The following is a 20,847-nucleotide window of genomic DNA, read 5'->3' on the forward strand; positions in this document are numbered from 1 at the left end:
AGATGTTTCGGTCTCGAATGTTCATGAATTAATTTACTGATAAACTCGGTTACATTGGTTCATAATTGTTCATCGTTTTATCTTTGTGAAGAAGTTCGCATCTCATTTTCCTTCATAGGAGCCCACTAATGGGTTCGTAGACATTTTAAAGAGATTTCCATCTCTATGTGGTTAATTGGCAGCAAAAATATGTTTTTTTTTCGCACATATTGTCACTGTATCGGCATTCAGAATTTTCAGAAATTGTTGCGAGAGATTCTGTCAACGATTTGCATAGAAACTGAGGGAGGCTGTTGGTTGCATGGTACGTTCGATGCTTTCAAATCATAGAGTTCATTCTTGTGATATCAGAGGATTTTCATCTACTTCTATCAACTTTTTTATTTTTTAATCACATTTTCCAGTTGGACTTCTTGTTTATCATTTTTATGAGAATTCTCCGTTTCAGTAACGTACCAGAATGCCTGAAGGCACGAAAAGTGCCACTTCTTATGGATTACACCAGACCGCTTTATCTACCGAAGGTACGTAGTTGACTGTTCTTTCCAAATTTTCTTTATGAAATTTTCCAGTAAATCTCGAGTCTGGATCCTGTAAGATTTGTTTATTTTCTATGTTTTCCTTGTTGGTATTTCGTTTTATTGTTGGATTTTGTTTTCTGTTTAAATCATGCAGTCGCTTCCCCACTCGTCCTTTATTTTTTCATCAATTTTTGTTCAAGTTAAAAGTACAAATACTGTGCAACGTGGGTACATTCCTTTTTGTCCTTTTTTTCTTTTCTCTTCGTTTTTCTTTTTTGCTTTTTTGCAGTGGAACGTAATAATATAAGCGTATTATGTACATTATGGTACCAGCATGTGATTATTAACATATGATGCGCTTCACATAGTCTATTCTTGCCGTTTTAGACCACAAAGCATACTTTTATTTACTCAGGCATGCTAGTAGATGAACTCTCCCCTGGAAGTGTGACAGTTAAGCTCTTCTTGATTGTTTTGAAGTGGTTCTATTCAGGTCCTGAAAAGGTGTGCTGTGGTAAACGCGGGTCGTACGTTTCGATATCTCAGCAAATTGTCTCATCAGCCACGGGTGCTATTGTTACTTCTTTGTTAAGTAGGTAGTAACGTTACAAGTTTTTAAATCTCATCGTTGAACCTTGTGAAAATATTCGTTGTTATTCCTTTTATGAACACAAGATGTATTATGTGGATTTGTCAAAAAAGGAACCAAAAATTGTTTTTCTTTATTTCTTAAGACAATGAGTGATTTTCTAGCTTAGAAACATAGGTGGAGTGCTCATTCTTTATCGTTTTAGTGACACCTATGGATGTAGTCAAAATTAGACTACAACAACAGCATCACCCATTTCCTAAAGGGAAATGTTTTTACTTCTACAATGGGCTGATGGAACATCTCTGTACTGCATGCGAAAACCGACAACCATGTGTATGGTACCAACGACCTGGGAATTTCTCCGGAACGATAGTGAGTGTTGATATCTTCCTATTTCTAAAATATGAAAAAATAGTTCGTGGCCAAAGTATGTGTATTTTAGGATGCCTTTGTGAAAATTACTCGGGAAGAGGGTATTAAATCATTGTGGAGTGGTTTATCTCCAACACTGTATGTTTTTTTTTTCTTTGAAATAATTACACGAAAAATATTGAGCTTGGCAGCCCATGTTGGAATAAGAAAATCCGCACTGTATTTGATGGTGAACGCAATTGTGTTTTCTAGAGTCATGGCTGTACCGGCTACAGTTTTCTACTACTCTCTTTATGACACGCTGTACTCGCACTTTACTCGAACGTGAGTTTTTGTGATTTCTCCATATTTTCTATAGGAAACTGTCTCTGAGAACGATAGCAAGCTGCTTGCTGATGTTAGTATAGCCTTTTTTATAGCTATCAAGGTTCTTCTAGAAGTGGACGAAAAATTTAACTGTTATTTATTACGTTAGGAAAAACCTATGTTCTAATACTAAATTGATGCTAACCCAAGTTCTAGTCCTTCCACTGAGCACAAGGAGAAAATTGCTGGCCTTATAAGCCAGGAGAGCGACTCATGAACCTATTTCTTCACGCAGCAGATCTTCGGAAACTTCCACAGGTTCCAATAGATGGATTATTTTTATCCAAAAGATAAAAGAAAGTGTCCAGAATCCATCAATTTTTATGTAATAACTTTGCGGAACCCCACCCTTCTATCAAGTCAGCGTCAACTTTATACTAATTTATCAATAGCGGAGGGGTTAAAGGCCTGATCAACCAGCATTATCTGATCTTCATCCGCATAGACAAAGGCGGTTAAATTAAATTATAATAACCGTACCGTCTCTATCGTTATACTGCTTACAATAACGGCTCATTTGGAAGTGTCGGTCCGGACGATAATGGCGGACGAAATATGTGGATTAATGTGGTCATTTTATTTCTATTAATTCTCAGCATTCGACGCAGCTCACGCATTTTCATTTGGCAACTGTTTTAGACTTTGTTGCCGACGTACTTTAACACCGGATCTATACTGTCCACCAGACTGGACGGCAGCCATGGTAGCAGGAGCAACGGCCCGGGCAACAGCTGCAACAATTGTCAGTCCGCTGGAAATGATTCGAACGAAAATGCAGAGCGAGCAGATGAATTATCGCGGTGAGTCTGAGCTCTGAATTTTAGTATCATTCTATCTTTAACAAGAGTGCTTTGGAATAGAGGTGCGTTTAATGCATTTCTTTTCTCTGAACATGTTTCCGAAATGCGTTCTATAAGTTCTCGGCAACGGGCAACGCTGAACCATGCGGATTCTGTCTGGTCCTTAAGTTTTCATCTTCATTGGTTGCAGATATCGGTAAAGCGCTGCGAGTCACTGTTGCGAATCATGGTATCTCGGGATTTTACCTTGGTTGGGTGCCCACATTACTACGAGACATCCCATTTTCAGGTAATAGTCTTATATTTAAAAAGTAGCAAATGCTCTAGACCTTGTGTTCTGTCTAGCTATCTACTGGGCAATGTATCAATATCTGAAGCGCTATACGATGACCTGGAAGAATATGAAGGAACCAACGTTCGTGACGTCTTTTGCCTGCGGAGCCACAGCAGGATCATTTGCTGCTGTTGTCACGACACCATTTGATGTGGTAGGTCGCTTAATCACTCACAAGAACGATCCAACATAACGCTTGTCCTTCCCTAGCTAAAAACTCATCTTCAAATAAAGCTTGGAGAAGAGAATGCTGCTGGTAGGATTCCTGCTAGTCAGGTCGTTCGGGAAATCATGCAACACGGTGGCGGTGTGACAGCACTTTTTGCTGGTTAGTTAATTTTTTTTCTATTGGTAAGGATGCTAAAACGGCAGTATTCTCTTGCATTTCAAGTTTTCCAAATTCCAAATTGTTGTTTACCAAATTATCTAATTCGTCAGAACAACATACAACTAAATATACACCAGTCGAAAATAATGATTTATCGTGATTTTAATGGTGAGAATTGTTCATTGATTCATTGATCGTTTTGGAGAATCAAATGCACCTTTTCGGTAGCATGGACACTTTTTGAGACGTAGTTTCAGGGAACTTCCATGGACATTTGGGACATCACCTTTCTATTGCTCCAATAGACGTTGATAAGTTTTCTGCTAGCGTTTATCTCAACAGACTCTGACTACTTTTAGGTGTAGTGCCGCGAGTAGCGAAAATCGCCCCTGCATGTGCTGTGATGATTGGCTCATACGAGTACTTCAAAGTATACTTTGCACGGCGCAATAAAAGATATTCACAGACGACTCCGTCGTCTCCGGATCCAAGTGAATGATGGCATGAAGTGCTTTTCTACTACATCTAATACTTGTTGGATTGATTTGAATGGTATTATTGAGGTTGTGTAGATTGCGAACAGTATAGTATGATCTGTCTTCGTCTTCTATAGATGCATCCGGCTATGTTAGTATTTTGTTTACTGTTATTACAAGTATTGATGATATCTGGTCATGTCGTTTTTCAAGCGTTCTTTTAGTTGTAGATTAACGCCGCGGGTGTTATTATAGCTGCAGTTAGTGATAAATAAATGTTAATAATAATTATAATAATTTGAATGTTCCCAAAATGCAAATAATGTTATTGTTATTTTGTTGAGAATGTTATTGTTGAGTAGTATAAATTAAAAAATACCATTTCATTTGTTGTGCTCTTCATTTGGTGGAAGTTCCAAACATATTGAATGTTCATTGGTCATTCTTTCGATATTTTCATCGTCTGTCTCTTAAGATAGAGCTAAAGAAGTTTTCGAGATGTCTACGTTCTCGAGTATAAGCAAAAAACTGGCGAGTCAACGTCCGCACAGGGAGCGTGCTCAAGTATGTTTCATTGGTTCTTGTAACTATGAATTTCCCTACTAGTAATGTTTTATATAGTTATATTCGTTGATTCTTGTTCGTCATATGGGACCCAGTATGCAGGCGGCAAATATTGGTCTGGATACCTAACTACAAAATTACTGTCATAGAGCAGCATGGGCACCATAGCATTTCCATGGCTCTCTGCTCACTGCCATTTTTTTAAATGAAATCGCTATTTCCGTGCAGAGCGGTTATCACACAAGTGAACAACGTGTGCCAAATTCTCTCTTAGGTCATGTGCACGATCATCACATAGTCATAATACGCGATAACAGCCGTGGTTTACCGGGGCTTAAAGAACATATATGAGACACATAAGTATGATCATCATATTCGTAGCCAACATAGGCGAGAACCAATGTATATTCGGGTTAGAATGACATGTCTCGTAAGCAGCTGCACTGGAAGCGGCGCGGTGGAGGAGACGGTTGGAATCGACGTGGGACCACCAACTGCAACGATGAGCGGTCTCACTTGGATTCTAACCGCTTGCATGCAATCCCTGCCTTGTATCACATCGCGCATTGCGATCGTCTGGGGGAACATTACATGTGTACGTGTCATATGGTTCATATCATTCTTGTTGCAGCCAAAATCTCGAGCTCACCTTGGCCTACTGGAAAAGAAGGCTGATTACAAAGCACGAGCAAAGGACTACCACGTACGTACAGAGATCTCAGTTTACAGTTACCACTTTCCTTCCTTTTAATGATCCTCCGTCCAGGAAAAAAGAGATACTCTTAAAAAGTTGCACAAATATGCTATGGATAAGAATAAGGATGAGTACCACCATCACATGATAAACAGCGAAGTCAAGGTGAACTCTTAATTTATTGGAAATTGGAGTGTGTTGTATGTGGAAGAGTTCAGGATGACGGGCGGCACTTTGAGAAGAAAAATAAAAAACAAGAGGAAGAATCAGAAGTGCAAAAGAAATTGAACGATGTTCGAGATCTGGAGTATGTGAAGTATAAGTTATACGAAGAGAACAAGGTAAGTCTAGTATCCGAAACAAAAATTTTTCCTGAGTTCCATCTGTAGTGACGAATGTTGTGGTATGCAATAACATTGCAAAAGATCTTAGTATTGATTAGATACAGAGGAGATCACTGTTTTCTTCATCACCTTACATTTCCTGAAATGAAATATTGGCGAGTAGAAACGAGAAAAAAAAGAAAAAAAGGTATTCCTAGCACGAATATGCTATGAGAAGATAGACCTTTCCAGAAATTTACACCAAATAGCATCAAACCGCGTTACATCCAGACTAATGTATGTGTAATTGATGTCCAATGACGCAGAATCACATGTAATTCCTTTCTGACTCGTTCTCGTTTCATATATTATCCAAGAGCATATTTTCATTTGAAAAGGACAAAAATACCGCGTGTAAGATAGTTGATCACACCAAGATTTCTAGAAAATCGACCAACTCAAAGCAGAATTGCATTTTGCCGATCCAAGTTGTGGACTTGGAGCGAGTAAACACACCATTTTTGTAGAGAATGATGAAGAAGGTAAGTATTACTGGTTACAGACATTTTGAGCATCAGAGGTGCCTTTTAAATAACCATAGAATTTGCAGCAAGATCATTTGATCTGGCCGAATATTTTGATACGGATGAGTCATTGATCTCTAGAAAATACAATCGATTGCGGAGGAAAGATCTAGCAACCAAAAATGTGATCGGAGCTAGAAGTAAAGAAGATGTGAAGGTACGTTTTGTGTTTTCTGTTCCATTTCGTTTCTTTCTATTCTTTACTCAGTATGCGGTTCCCTAGTACTTCTGTATTCTTCTACTTATGGCTTATGTTTGACGTTCTAATTGGAATTACATACTTTTTTCTCGTATTTTAAGAAAGCTGATCGACTTCGTCGTGCACGTTACTCTGAATTGTTGAAAAGACAGAAGAGAGCCAAAGAATTGGAAGTTGTCGTGGCGAAACTGCAGCTCAAGAAGGTGAAATCTTATTATTTATTTAGTTGTCTTCTTTAGTAAATTGATATGTCCAATAAAGTGCGCCACTGAGTGGTATCGAGTTGGAATGACCTCTTTAAGTGACATCGGCAGTTGAGTGGTATTAGGTGACCTCAATAAAGTATTAAGGATATACTTGCTCATAATTAAAAGGCTAAGCAGAAATATCTGAAAACTGGTTTCAACACGGTCTCATCTTTAACACTAGTCGATCGGAACTTGGCTCTGCTATGTTCGGCGCGAGGGACTCAGGAACACCTAAAGAAGTTGAAAATTCTCGTAAATTTCACGGTTAACCACGCTAACGCCGAATTATTCGCAGAAAAAGACGATCGCTGCCTTTCTTTTCTCTCCAATAGATCATTGTAGTCGTAAAGCTGAATGCAGACAGTGCTTGAGTATAAATTTGCTTTAATGATTGTTGACAAAAGGTAGTTGTGCAGTATGCTTTCCTTTTCCTATCTCTGTTTTTTTGATAAGCAATGAAGTACATCAAATTATTCTATTTCATTGGGGAAAAAATACTACGCTTCACTTCTTCTCAACTGTTTAGGTTTAAACAGATTTAAAAAAAATATCAGTATCAAGCTCTTTATGATAGGATTTGGCCAAATCAAAGAATTCCGAGTTGCAACCGGTCATGGTCAAACCGGGCACCGTCGACAGCGCGGGAGTTTGGAAATGGACGTATGAAAGGAAACGATAATTGATTTTTCTAGGTACTCGCCTTTTTTCTGTCCTTTCACTGTTATTTGTCACAATGTTGTTGATTGTTATCATCTCTATTGAGCTGTTTTATAGATTTTCAATGTGATCTATCATTATACATTAAATTTTAGCGAGTATTTTCTACACTATGCCAAGATATTCGTGTTGTTGTTTGAATTGAGTTGCATGATTGAATTGTTGGCTCTGCCTTTGAAAGTCACCGATAAATAATTGATTTTATGAAACTTAACATGATCTGAAAATCTATGAGCTACCACTCAAAATAAACTCAGGATTAAATAAAGACGAGTTTGCGGCACGACCACATCACAGTTAACGCAGATGATACTTCTGTATATTTTTGTGTACAGATTATGGGGGTGCCTGTAAAGAGGGTCCTGGCGGAATTTCCAGCATGTCCCGGTCATGCCTCGTCAGGGCAATTAGCAATGATGCGTGTCCTAAAGATATTCACTTTCGTTGGCACCTAAATAACTGACTCTGCTTACCTACCGCTAATCATACGCTGCGTCATCGGCTAGGATATAATTCACTATTTGTTGAATTGTTCTGGAGAATCAGACACATTCCTGCTATTTTTTAACGTGAGGTGATCTCAATTTAGTAATCGTACCAGAAGCAAGAGAAATCCTCACGTGAAGTTTGAGATAAAGATGCCAGCTCTCAAAAGTCACTCAAAAGTAATATGAATTAACGTTATCCTGTAACTCCCAAGCTTTTTGTAGCCTAACTTATTTCTGGACAGAGGGACCTTCTGTATCTCTGACTTCCGGGAACTTACAGGAAGAAAAGAGTTCAAATTTGGTAAGATTTCTAGACTTTCTGAAGGTGATATAAAGACAAACTCACTGCCGTTCTTTATTAGACACCATACAAAATCCCATGTACTTCTATCTAACGCTATTATTTTTGACTTATTCGGTCATTTCGACAGCTCACTACTCGCTTTGCATATTTCCTTGAAACTGAGCAGTTTTCTGCGTTCGTGGTAGGAAGGACATCTATGGCGGTTGTCTGCGTCTTCATAAACGATTGCAGCGTGACCTCGTCGAGAAATGTTCGCGTATCCGCCGGCATATCCACTGGGCACGTTATGTCTCGGAGGCATTCACGAAGAATCCGCCGGGACCCTCTTTACCGTTCCCCCAGATTATGGAGGTTAATTAAGCAAGTTTGCTCACGCCACCACCTGAATACATTTGATACAGACTTAAACACTTCCAATTAGGATAGCCTTATCCTTAGAGAGTGTGGGAGTAGAGTATACAGTCGGGTCGAAACGACTTGAACCACGGTGCAGCTGTGTAAGCGGCACGATGGAGCGTAGCGGTTGGCATAGAGGTCGCCAGCGCCATTCATCACTGCAGTCTGGGTGAAGGTAGCTTTGGTCCCACCTCGATCTCAACCGCTAGCTCCACCAACCCGCTTCGAGCGCAACACAACTCCACCGATGTTCAAGTCGTTTTGACCCGACTATGTGACTATAGCAAGTGTGAAGTGTATGTGTGAAATGAAAGCGGAACAAATTTTGAGCAAGGGTGAAGCGAGAGAAGTGAAGCAAATGTGGGAAAATGATTCACTCGCTTTCCTGACTAAATAAGATTACACTTATAAATCAAAAAAAAGAGAACAGTGATGTGGATAGCTGTCAGAAACTGGTTACTTTCATTGAAGCCTATCCAATATAATAGATGATTTACTCTTGTTAGAAAATAGCCAAGTACTCTCGTATCTTCACATTCACCTTTGCAAAGAAAACTATGTTGATATCAGCGTTATCGAATTGTTTGGTGTAGATTTTCGATCTATTAGCTATGGTGACTGAAACGTATGTTGTTAAGGATTTGTGGTCTTGTATCATCACAACAACAAGAAAATGGACCTTTGCAAAGAACTCAAAGTAACTGAGACTCAAAGATAACTTAAAGTGTGAGTAACTCAAAGTAATAATAAAATGATGATGTAGTAGCGTGAAGCGAGGGAAATGAAGCAAATATAGGAAAAGGTGACTATTCACTCGCTTTTCTGAGTAAATAGGACTTCACACATAATCACCGCCACTTTTCTTGTGCGGACGATCAGAAAGCGGGTTCGATTGGAGCAAGGTAGATGGTGAGTGGTTATTGCTCTGGAGAAATCAATGGCAACCGAGAGAGCAAACCTGTGGACAAGAATGTGCACCTCCACGTTCGGGACACATAGCTCCCAGTTATATTACACTCGGATGACGCAGATAAAAGATTTACAGCCGATAACTTCTCGTTTTGTGTGATCAGCACTTCCATTTATTAATTACTGACTTATTTCATTGACGTTCTAAACCGCACCTGCATACGCATTATCTGCACACTGAATTACTTCCTGCGTTGGTCCCACAGCGATACATCGACTACGATACTCGTCGCGATGGCTTCCGTTATGGTTGCGCGGCAATCACGTGTAAACATGAAGTTCTCGACGAATTCCCCTCGATCGTTAGCACCAGGATCGCTGAAAGTCGTCGCCGAGAAGTTCGTGAACCTGACCAATCAACATGGCGGTGTCTTGGATTTAAAGGATGCAGCTGCATTTTTGAGTGTCCCAAAGCGACGCCTATACGACGTGGTGAACGTTCTTCAAGGAGTCGGATTAATGGAGAGAGTGCGAAGGAATACGTTTCGTTTTGTTCCGGACGGAGTTCTAAGTGGAGATGACTATGTGGAATCGCTGCGGGAAGAGTGTGATAGTCTTCTGGAGGAGGAAGCATCGTTGGACGATATGATCCACGCACTGCTTAGTGATATACGAGACGTAAAGAGGGATGTTCACGCTTATGTGGAGATTCATGAACTGCGATCTTTGCAACGATTTTTTGGTCAAACATTGATCGCAGTGACTTCGATTCCGGGAGTGACGTCCTCGATCTCAACGGAGAATCGATCGGGAACGTTTAAAATGATGATAAAAACTGAGAAGGGTGCAGCACTTCGTGCTTTTCTGTCTCCATCGGATTCTTACGTATTTACCGATGTTGATGAACTTACTTTTCGAAATAACCCCCAGCAGAAAGACGAAAAGAAGCCCAATCTCATCGTTGATTCGCTTAATGAGGAAGAGATTACGTTCCACAATGAATTACTTGACTGTATACTGAAGGGACTGCTCAATTCTTCCATGCAACAGGACGAAGAAAATCCGGAAGTGAAATGCAGTTCCAGTCCTTCGTCAAAAAGTTTCTTTGACGACTTCAAAAACTTCGATCGCGATCTCTCACTTTAGAGATCTATTTATTCGCAAGAGGGTAAGAAGTCCTATTAATCTTTGCATTTAAGGGAATTCCTATCCTTTTTTTTTCCAATTTGCAGGTTTTTTTTGGCTCAAACTTATGTTTTTTCGATGTTTTCTTAGGCAGAGTAGATCAAGATTGTGTTTGCAGGTAACAATTTGATATGGTTTCGTCTTTTTTGTCCCTTTTCTTTTGATTTGTTTTGTTTCGAGTGGAAATACGTGTGTATTCGTATAAGTCTGTCCATCTCTTTGTCTGTATGTTTGAAAAAGAAATGAGTCGTAGCGGATTCATTATGGTATCCTAACCAACAATATCCTGACCGACAAAAGTTCCCGATCCATATAAAATCAGCGTCAAGTATTTTTTTTGTTGGAGTTACCCGTATGAAGTTCTTCCAAGCGCATTGCAGATCCCTTGGAGTAATTATCTTTTGTTATTGTTGACTGCCTACAATTTTTCTGGAATTTTGAGGATCCTCAGCTGGATACTCTTAGAATAGCCTATATTTTCGTGCCTAGTTTTGAATAATTTCCTCTCTTTTCCAGATTTAATAATATCATGAGTACAGATATAGGGAATGGTACTTGTTCTTTCTTCTTTTTGTTTTTTTTTTCTGCTGATGTTGTTATTCCGCTTTAAGGAGAGTTGAGAAGCTTTCGCTCGAATAATAGTTTCCAAATAAAATTATTTCCGATTGGAGACATTTTTTCAGGTTCATTTACATTTATGCATCGTTCTCAGTGCACAGCTTATGATTGTTCTCCTATTCAGAGTATCATCTCAAACTTTATGAAGGTGGGTGCACATTCATTTCAAAATTTTCCAACCACTAAGCTTTATTCGTTTAACACAAATATTTCATATGAAATGATGTAACTTGGTAATTACGTCAGAATTTCTTTTTTAATTTGTTTAGCAAATAACTGAGTAATGCCATAAATTGGATTGATAATGACAGAAACTCTTGCAGCAACTCATTTATATTATGGCTGACTCGGTTAATCGATCGATGTGACACCCGGCATTTATTTTTTGTTCTGTTTCTTTCATTTGTCCATAATTTGTTCGCACGTTCATATTCTATTCACTTCTCTAGGTTTACATTTTTGCATAATAACTCTGTTCCTTTTAACTTACTCCGTAGTTTTTTTTCCTTTGAAGTTTTAAATTGCGTGTGGTTAACATGCCATTTTTTACTTTTTATCTTTTTATAAATGATATCTAGTGATTAGTTCGTCATAATAATGATAGATGAAGGATTTGCAATAGTATTTGTTCGCATTTCATATCTATTTTCGATTTTAAACGTTTTTAATTCTGCGTGCATAGAACTTGTGAAGTACTTCACAAATTTTATCTCACGACAAACTTTTAACTGCGTTATGTTTCCACAATAACATGATTCGGTTTCAAGCGCTTTTTCGGATAACATTCGTAACGTTTCTTTTTACTTTTTCGGTTGTTTATGTAATTTCACTTGGTAGTTGTTAAGTTAGGTGTCAGATAGTTAACCGTTCCATATGACCTGAATTTCCACTAGCCGCCGGTAATTTAGAGCGACATATAAGGGGTTTTGATAGAAAACATTGCGAAATTGTGCAATTATCGTGGTTTTATAAGCTTTCAGACAGGTGGCGTCTCTGTTTTGGGAAACCCACTGCCCCAAATCTCAAACGGCGATTACCTCCTCCACGTATTCGCACCCCAGTTGCTCGAATCTACGCGCAATCACTATCGAATTCGTTTCCTAAGGTTTCTTTTCCACAGAAAATGTTATCTTTGTTCTTTCGTTATTGTCTGCATCAGTCATTTGATGATTGCAACAGTTCTGCAAATTTTCCACCTGCGGAATGGAATCTGATTTCTGTTCAAATAATTATCATTGTTCGGAACAAAACACTGCAAAATTTGTTGCGCTTCGATCCTGGTTAGACTTCAATAGTTCACTTAATTTTTTGTCATGTCTTAAGCAGGATCCGTAACCGAAGGCAGTTTACTCCCAAAACAATGAAACTTGAAGAAAAAAGATGGAGAACGTTTCTTACAGGATAAATTTGGTGATCAATCAAGTATTGTGGGACTAATAGCGACTGTTGAGGTTTACTGATTTACTGTATGCGATTCTACGGATTATTTTATTTGATTTGTTTCGCAGTTTATTTTAGATCCTATTTCGTTCTTCTCTCGGGATGTAAATCATAAACCATGACGATGTTATTATTATGTTAAAAAAAACCACAGAATCGAATGGATTTTCAGTGATCCTCATAACTGCTGGCTATTCAATCCGGAGGGATTTGGGATAATTGTTTCTGTCACAATTTACGAGATTACGAAAGTGTGGTGATCATATTTGTGACTGACTCCATTGGATCGATTGATCAAGATCGTTGATCTCAAAGAAGAACTATTAGATATACAGCGTTTGCAAAAGGCAGGTTTTAACAGAGTGGATCGTACCGCACCACCTCTGATTTTTCTTAGGCAATCTCATTATTATTTGGAATGTTTCCCAGCACAACGCATCGACTACCTCAAATCCTTGCTGCCGAGGGCCCGGAGGAGGTGGGGTTCGAGGTGGATGCGGTCGCCCCACACGCACATGAAACTGGTCGCGACCCCAATCCTGTCTCTTCATGTCGTTGTCATTGATCTGATTCGCACCACAATATCGTCGTCATTTACTAGGACAACTAGCACAAATTTTTCAATCTAAGAAAACATTACAACGTAATAACACTGAATCCGTGGCCCCAAAAAACCTTTTGTGGCAGTTATCACCTAGTGAAAATAAAAACATTGATTTCACCCAATAAGGAGAAAATATTCCCGGTACTGTAGCCTTGGCTACGGTGCCGTCATGCAAGGTACGTTCATAATGTTTACACTATAGTTTTTGTTCGGTACCACTCGACCTTGTCCTCGGCGGTTCAAAGATTAAAGGCCTGGTGACCTAGTAAGTGATTTTTCCATACAAAACGTATTATAACCTTTCTTATATCGCTCACTATTCGCCTTTTTTACTGATTCATTTACTTTTTTTTTGTTTTTCGTCCTCATTTGACCAACTTTTAGTCGTTGCTTACAAATTTCAATCATTTTCAACTAGTTTTTAACCGTAATTAATACTTTTTGTTAGATTAATTATAAGTTTATCAACTAGTTTAGTTACAAGTTTAATTTTATTATAATTACTAGCTACAGCTAAACCCAAACTAACACAGTAACTTCAAAAATGATTCTGAGCAGTACTTTCCTTGTTTTCATATTTTAGTGATTATAGTTTTTTAAAAGTTAAAGTTTGAGTGAAAATTAATTGATTGATTATTTTTCATTCTTCCACTTGGTCTTTTCTTATTTTCTCTTCTTTTTTCATCCATACATTCATTCAATCACTTTTGCTTCAGTGTATGTTTCCTTAATGTATTGTTACTGTATATCTCCTATTCATATCTGTTTATATATCGTTTGCATTTTTTATCTTATTCTTTTGAGATCACAATCAATTTGTTGTCTCATCCATTTGCTTCTTTCTTCTCACTTTTCTTTTTGCTCCTCTTTTTTCTCGGTTTTTTCTGCTACCGTTTATCTATTTCTTTTTCCCCTCTTCTTTTCTTTTTACCAATGCTATACTTTGCACCATTCCTCCTTATTCTTTTTTCTTTTTCTGGGGTCTCTCCCTTTCTTCATTTCTCTTTGTTTCTCTTTTAACTGTGCTACTCCATTGCAGTTATGTTTTAGCGAATATAACCCGTAGAAGTCCGGCAACCGCGTGCAACAATAACTGTCCGCGTGCCCTCTTTTCCATTGAAATGCCTATTTATTCGTCTTCGTGCTCTAATAGCGTCTTTTTTTTTCGTTTTTATGCGCAGACAGGAATATATTTGCAGTGGATTATCACGTCATACCAGTTTTTGCTGCAACAATTGTGCACGCTCCCTATTTTCACCGTATCTGTTCCACTACTGTAGTGTTCGTCACACCTACAGCACTGATTCGATTGGGCTGCTTCCGTTTGAAGGTCATCGGATCGTTTTATTGCGAACAAATGTGGAGGACTGATTAGCGGAACGATAATTTATCGGCATTCATAGTTCTTCTACCTGTGCAATCCCCGGTTCTGGATTTCGTTCTGGTTCCGGAACTGACCTATATGGATGGGCCCGTTCCCAATAATCTAGAGCGATATTGGAAACCAGCTTGGTATTCGAAGGAACCAGCGGGTTTATGGCGAAGAACTATAGTTCGGTCAAAGCGACATGAAGCACGGACATTTGCGCAAGCGGCTGCGCTCGAAGCGGCGCGATGGAGCGTTGCGGTTGGGATCGTGTCAGGATCCTCGCTACCGCCATCCATCTCTGCAATTCGCCATGGTCCACCCTCGATTCCAACCGCTGTCTCCAACGCAGCGCTTCGAGCGCAGCCGCTTACGCAACTGTCCATGCATCATGTCGTTTTGACCTGGTTATTGATTGCATTTGATAGAAGAGGGCTTTCACCTACTGAGGATTCTGTTGCAATCCAATCCGTGATCAGTATCGCATGTCCTCCCGCAGTGATTTGTCCGCTTTGAGACGGAGAGCGTATCTATGCAGGACATCTAGCGGAAAGGAGCACCTAAACGTTGTATGTGATAGTGGATGTTACGAATCGTTATGATGGTCGCGATTTAGCCGTCCGCATGTCGCGACGAACTAGAACGAAAGGGTATCGTATCGCAATACGTGTATAATTTGTGATGCAATAAAGAGTAACTTGAGTGACACAGTGACGGAACGTTCGATCACCCATAATTGTGTTTTAAAAGTCTTTTTTTCTTGGATAATTGGACGCTGCCTTTACAGTACATCATGTTTGGAGAACAGTCATTTCTCATCTAATCGGTTAAAGTTGGTGTGATCAACTCTTTTTATACAAAAGTTAGCTATAGAACACATTTAGAATACTAAAATGTATTCTAGACGTGCTCTCCAGTATTTACATCAATAAATGTTTTATAAATTGAGGTAAATGCATTGTATGAGGGAGTTTGAACATTGAACATATGAATATGATAGATTTATACGTTTTTGAAGGTTAGTTCCTAGTTGTGGGCAAAAAGGAATTACTTTTTCCAGAAATTCCTATCTTTCTTTTCACAATAAATAAAGGATAAAGGATCAAGTGTCTGGCGTTAACCAATCCGCTTGGGACCCGTCCTCACGTTCACTTCAATTCAGAATAGTTTGAGGTCCACGAACGTGTAACTGGCCTATACAATGACTTGCGGGGGCCAGCCGATCAGTGTCAAATCAGTATTTTTATCCAACTTATTGACCCCGGAGGGATGAAAGACTTGGTGAGCACTAGGGCGGATTCGAACTTCCGATCGAACAAGAAGCGGAACCTCTAACTGCTACACCACACCGCCCCTGCTTTCGCAATAAAAAAGTTAATTAGGTAGTTTCAAGGATAATTGTAATAGTACTCTACATCCTTGGATCTATTGATGAGTGTTGTGTTGAGAGAATTTTTGTTTTCTTGTTGTTCGGCTGGCAGCTGTCCCACCTCTCTATCGGACTCGGAGAAAACTATTCACTCGTTTCTATCATGCATAGTATTGTTGTTCTCTCTGCATGGTAATCTGAGATAAATCTTTGTTCGTATTCCAGAATTTTCCATAGATCCAATGTGCTCAAGAGTGTGATTATACTCAAAGAAGTTTCCTGGAACACTCTTAGGTGCTAGGACATTATTGAACTTTTTTTTCCTTTCTTTTCTTTTCGTTTCCAACCCTTATTGTTTAATTCATTAGTCCATTCAATTACTGTATCTACTCTGCTGGACTGAGCATAGAGATTGTTGTAGATTACCTAGAGCAGCGGAAAAGATCTGGATTTCACATAACTAGGTTCTTTTCAGTTCAGAATTAGAAATATCCTACTCTGAAGCCTAAACTATTGACAAGCGACTTATTATAAGGTTTTCCCATAAGTTTTTTTTTCCACGTCCGTTTACATTTTTAATTCATAGCAACCTGAATTCTTGGCCAAACGAATCAGCAATCTGTATCGTCGATGGACGTAGACTATTGACTATTCTGCTGTATATTGTTATGAACATATTGTTGATTTTAATATCTTTGTTGTTGAATAGAAAAAAAAAACAAAAATATAAGAAAAATAGGAAAGAAACTCTTGGTAATACTAAATTACCAGAACAAGGTGGATATGAAATAATAAAAATGGGGTTATTTACGAGTTTTAATAAAGCACATATAGGAATATGCAGTGATAGTGTGGAATTCCAGTTGATTGCAGTGAGAGGGGAGCGTCAGCAGATATCCTGACGTGAACTAGTCCTCATTCGCCCCGTATCAAGTGAATATAGATGATTTTTTACGTAGCATTCCGAAAGCAATTAGGATAATGACGGCTAGTACTTCTGCCAAGGTCAGAACTCTATCTGAAGTGCAACAAATTCCGCTGGAAATGAGTAAATCAAGTCGAATTCAGTTTTTGAAAAGGAAAGAAACGAATTTGTTCCCAGCAATGTAGTCGTCGGTAGTTATTGTTTGATGGATCACCAAATTGTCCTTTTCTTAAATGGGCCCCATAAATTCTTCATTTCTGTCCTTATTAGAATCCACCTGAGGTTAGGAAAGGCACCGCGCAAGCTAAAAATTTATTTATAACCAGGTACGAGTTCTTGTTTTCATCGTTATTTAAATGTTTACTTGTACCTTCGTAGTTTTTGACATCGCAATATCTTTCATAAATTCTTCAAAAGAATAAGAATTTTGCCTTCATTATTGATTAATTATTCTTTTTCTTCCTATTGTTTTACTGTAGAAGCTGCATCCTTATCGATTTGACTTAGGAAAAGCGTCGAAAATCCATTGGAATCCTCTTTTAAGAATTGATTGCATGATTTATGAGCATGTTACTTTTATTGCTAGACTTTAGCAGCTCAATACGTCCTCAAATTGATTTTTAAAAATATTTTTACTTCCGCTAATCAGGACGATTGGTTTTCTTATCCACAACTTTCTTCGTTAGTCGAGACATACCATTTCTTTTTTCTTTTTCTTCTTTCTTCTCTATATATGACAATTTTGAGTAAAACATCGGATATAATAACACTAATAGTTACATTTGATAATAAAACATAAATGATAATGTGTTTATAATAATAATAGTAGAAATATTAATGAATTTATGAATAAACGGTACGCCGATCTACATCCGGAAGCTGTTGACTTGCAGATCATGAAAATTTGACATATCGTTAACGAACAACGCCACCGTTTCGGTTTCCGATCCTATAAACTACGAGCATAGCAGAGAATTTTTCACAATCTCTAAAAAAACAGTTTTCATCGAATGATTTATTGCTTACTGTGCAGTTTTATAAATAATTCCACGTAACCTATTTCAGCTAGTAAAAACAGTTAAATACCTCAATTATTCTTTTAAATTTCATGAGCTATCGTTAGTTCGTGAGTGATTTCTAGCTGAGCCATGCGATTTCTAAATTGAGGGCAGTTTAATATATAGTAGAGTCAAAACGACATGAGGCATGGTGCAATTGCGTAGGCGTCTGCGTTTGAAGCGGGGCAGTGGAGCGTAGCGGTGGGGACCTCTGGTAGCGCCATCCATCGGTACAGTTCGGGATGGTCCTACCCCGATTCAAACCGTTACGCTTCACCGCGCCGCTTCAAGCGCAACCGCTTACGCAGCTACACACCGTGCTTCATGTCGTTGTGACCCTACTGTATATCCGACGATGCGATTATGCACCAAATATAATCGGCATAAACATTTTGTTGAATTTGACCTCCGTTTCGGTTTCCGTTTCTATAAACTACGAGCATAGCATAGAATTGCTCACAATTTCTTAATAAATCAGTTTTTATCGATTGATTCATTGCTTGCTATGTTACAATTAATTATATATTTGTATTATTTTGTAGAATGATGATTCGTCGTGTTGTTAGTGAACGTTTGCACTGAGCTCTCTCTGGAGCACAAGGAAAACTCCTCAGACCTCTTCTCTTTTTTGCTTTTTATTATTATTATTATTTTCATTGTTTTTCTTCTTGTAATAGTGCACGAAATGGACTTTTTAGTTTTCCTAAAGCGTTTTTCATCTAGTTTTTTGTTTCTTCTAATTTTTGGGGCGAATCTAAGATCACATTTTAGATCAGATTTTACAAGTAGAGTAGATTAGTGTTAGTTGGAAATGTGTATTGCTAACAGATACTTTAAACAAAGACCATATTAGTGTCTATTAGATTGTCATCTATCGATAAATGGTATGAAAATATGGTATGGAAAGAGTTTCTAAACTTTCCATGGGTTCCCTGCGATGATGTTTTGGTTTTGGAACTCCGCTATGGAACACTGCAGCCCATTCCCTAACGTCCTTCGAGGGTGTAGGGTTTCTCTGAAATACCAGTCAACCAAGTTATTGGCTCTAAACCTTTGCAAATTTCGGATCTAGTTCCTTTTCTATTGCTCTATTCCTCCGTAAAGTGAGGTTATGAAAGTTGAATAACTGCGCTTCCTCCCTAAAACCAAGTTTATGGAGTTGTTGAAGGCCGAGCGAGGAAAAAGAGTTGGAAAAGGGGCGGTTGAGTGATTTTACCGAGGTTGTCAGTGCTCTTTATAACACTAAATTAACAGAAAGTGTCAAGACTCTCAATCTTCGCTTCACATGGCTCAAATAAATAAAGAGCAAAAATATCAAACAAAAATAAAATAAATAAAAAAAAAATCAAACATCAAAAATCAAAAAACAAAATCAAACTCAAATAAATAATAAATAATGAGAAGGAGCAATAAATGAGGAGCAGTTCTTTTTCCACGTTCTAAGTGGCTTAGATTATCCGAAGTTATTTCTAGAGACGGAAGTTCATAAGCCTAGATGTTCCAGATCACTCCGTTTACCTGAATTCCTTCCAAGAAGAAGTTATAAATTTTCCCAAAGTTCAGTTTTCTCAAAACTCTCCTCTCTGATCGTCTAAACTCATCAAGACTATTCATTAGGATTTATTTTAGGATTTTTGTCTCTGTTGGTGATCGGCCATCAATCAGTTATTGAACTTCAGTGATGTGAATGTTCTGGATTATTCTGTTCCCTTACTGCTTTCATGTTCTAAAAACGTTTCTCCTGAAGATAACTCTCTCTGAAATTGTGGTCCACTGTAAAATTCTGAATAATACCTTTTCTTCCTCATTTTTCTATTCTTTACCTCTCGCTCACGCCCTTCAACATTTTTTTTACAGCGAGAAATTAAATATGTGGGAAATTTCATGTGATTGGTTTGGGAAAAGTTTTACTGACTACCGCTCGAAAGATACATGAAGAAGTTTTTTAGTTTCCCCTTCCCTGTTCGTAGTGTTTTTAGAGTTTTTATTGCTGTTTTAGCGTAACTAACGTTTCCTTGAATTCTCCAGACCCCCTAAGAAATCTCTTCTTCCAATTCTTTCACTTCTACCAATTTTCTTCGTTTTCTATTTCTTGTAGTCTGATATAAATTGAAATAATTACATTAATTTGAATGTAAAAAGATATATCAGCATAGGAATCCAAAAAAGCTCTCTTTTAAATAGTTGCTCACGTTTTACAGTACTATGTGAATTCAGTTTGAATTCAGTCTACGGATCAATTTGTATCTGGACCATCTACTATAGTCATATATATATATATATATATATCCTTTTTTATTACTTATTAATATGTTTTTATTACGTATTATTATGTTGTTGATATACTATTCTTTTCATATTATTATATATTATTTTTTGAATTATATTATCTTTATATTACTTACATTCTATTATTCATTATTATTGCATTATTTATTATTACTGTTATTTTTATATTACCATTTTATATTATTTTTTATTTCCTGAAGTACTTTCCTTCTGCTAAAGAGATTGGGAGGGATCTCATCATAGCAATTTGTTATCGGCGTAATCTCACAGCGTTCAGACTTGTTCGCGGCGACCGTAACCTGTTTTCGGTTACGAACGGAGAGCACTTTTCAGCGATTCCTGGTACTAGAATCTCTCTGTTTATCTCTGGCTGCTTATATCTGGATTTTTATCCTTAAAATATAGCTCTCGCTGCTGCTGAGAAGAAAAAGAAACCTTTTCACTCTTTTCTTTTGTACATGATACGATGTACGTACATGTACGTGAACATGAGGTTTCAGGCACTTTAAGAGTCACAGGAACATTTCGATGAGAGGAGAAGACGAGACGCGAGGCCCATCTACGTTTCCCATGAAATATTTAAATTTCGAAGTACAATTCTTTCCAGAGGAGGGGGAAGGGAGGGGGATGTAGCGCATCCGATACGAGTCTGTGTATCTGCGCGATCGATGGAAAGTTCGAAACCGTTCTTACGCCAAGGCTTTCATCCCTACGGTATCGACAAACACTAGCCAGACTTGTCTGGGAGGATAAAAACCCTCACCTGACACATCGGCTG

At 38.2% G+C, this 20,847-nt stretch overlaps 3 protein-coding genes across 6 annotated transcripts; all 3 read left to right on the plus strand.

Annotated features, from left to right (window-relative positions):
- Positions 1 to 460: 460 nt before the first annotated feature.
- On the plus strand, positions 461 to 7,080 carry RB195_008305 (uncharacterized protein; the record flags this gene model as incomplete). 3 transcript variants are annotated; one of them, XM_064194736.1, is made up of 18 exons in its annotated part: positions 461 to 524; positions 1,015 to 1,113; positions 1,316 to 1,485; positions 1,556 to 1,623; positions 1,738 to 1,809; positions 2,491 to 2,651; positions 2,842 to 2,940; positions 2,997 to 3,139; positions 3,196 to 3,313; positions 3,673 to 3,804; positions 4,265 to 4,353; positions 4,985 to 5,056; positions 5,120 to 5,212; positions 5,266 to 5,388; positions 5,816 to 5,912; positions 5,981 to 6,111; positions 6,255 to 6,356; positions 6,976 to 7,080. In XM_064194736.1, the coding sequence occupies 18 exons, from the start codon at positions 461 to 463 to the stop codon at positions 7,078 to 7,080; spliced, it is 1,938 nt and encodes a 645-aa protein (XP_064045880.1). The 3 variants fall into 3 exon arrangements, with proteins under 3 accessions (XP_064045880.1, XP_064045881.1, XP_013293379.2); XM_064194735.1 differs by lacking the exons at positions 4,265 to 4,353; positions 4,985 to 5,056; positions 5,120 to 5,212; ... (3 more) ...; positions 6,255 to 6,356; positions 6,976 to 7,080 and having other exon boundaries at positions 3,673 to 3,812; XM_013437925.2 differs by lacking the exons at positions 461 to 524; positions 1,015 to 1,113; positions 1,316 to 1,485; ... (5 more) ...; positions 3,196 to 3,313; positions 3,673 to 3,804 and having other exon boundaries at positions 4,288 to 4,353.
- A 2,429-nt stretch (positions 7,081 to 9,509) lies between these two features.
- RB195_008306 (uncharacterized protein) lies at positions 9,510 to 11,126 on the plus strand (the record flags this gene model as incomplete). Of its 2 annotated transcripts, XM_064194738.1 has the most annotated exons (4): positions 9,510 to 10,306; positions 10,362 to 10,383; positions 10,448 to 10,518; positions 11,084 to 11,126. In XM_064194738.1, 4 exons carry the CDS (start codon positions 9,510 to 9,512, stop codon positions 11,124 to 11,126), a joined length of 933 nt encoding a protein of 310 aa, XP_064045882.1. The 2 variants fall into 2 exon arrangements, with proteins under 2 accessions (XP_064045882.1, XP_064045883.1); XM_064194737.1 differs by lacking the exon at positions 10,362 to 10,383 and having other exon boundaries at positions 9,510 to 10,283.
- Positions 11,127 to 14,524: 3,398 nt separating this feature from the next.
- RB195_008307 (uncharacterized protein) lies at positions 14,525 to 14,944 on the plus strand (the record flags this gene model as incomplete). Its single annotated transcript, XM_064194739.1, has 1 exon — positions 14,525 to 14,944. The coding sequence occupies one exon, from the start codon at positions 14,525 to 14,527 to the stop codon at positions 14,942 to 14,944; it is 420 nt and encodes a 139-aa protein (XP_064045884.1).
- Between the last annotated feature and the right edge of the window lie 5,903 nt (positions 14,945 to 20,847).

This window comes from Necator americanus, chromosome III (assembly GCF_031761385.1).
Source record: "Necator americanus strain Aroian chromosome III, whole genome shotgun sequence".
Classification (NCBI taxonomy): domain Eukaryota; kingdom Metazoa; phylum Nematoda; class Chromadorea; order Rhabditida; family Ancylostomatidae; genus Necator; species Necator americanus.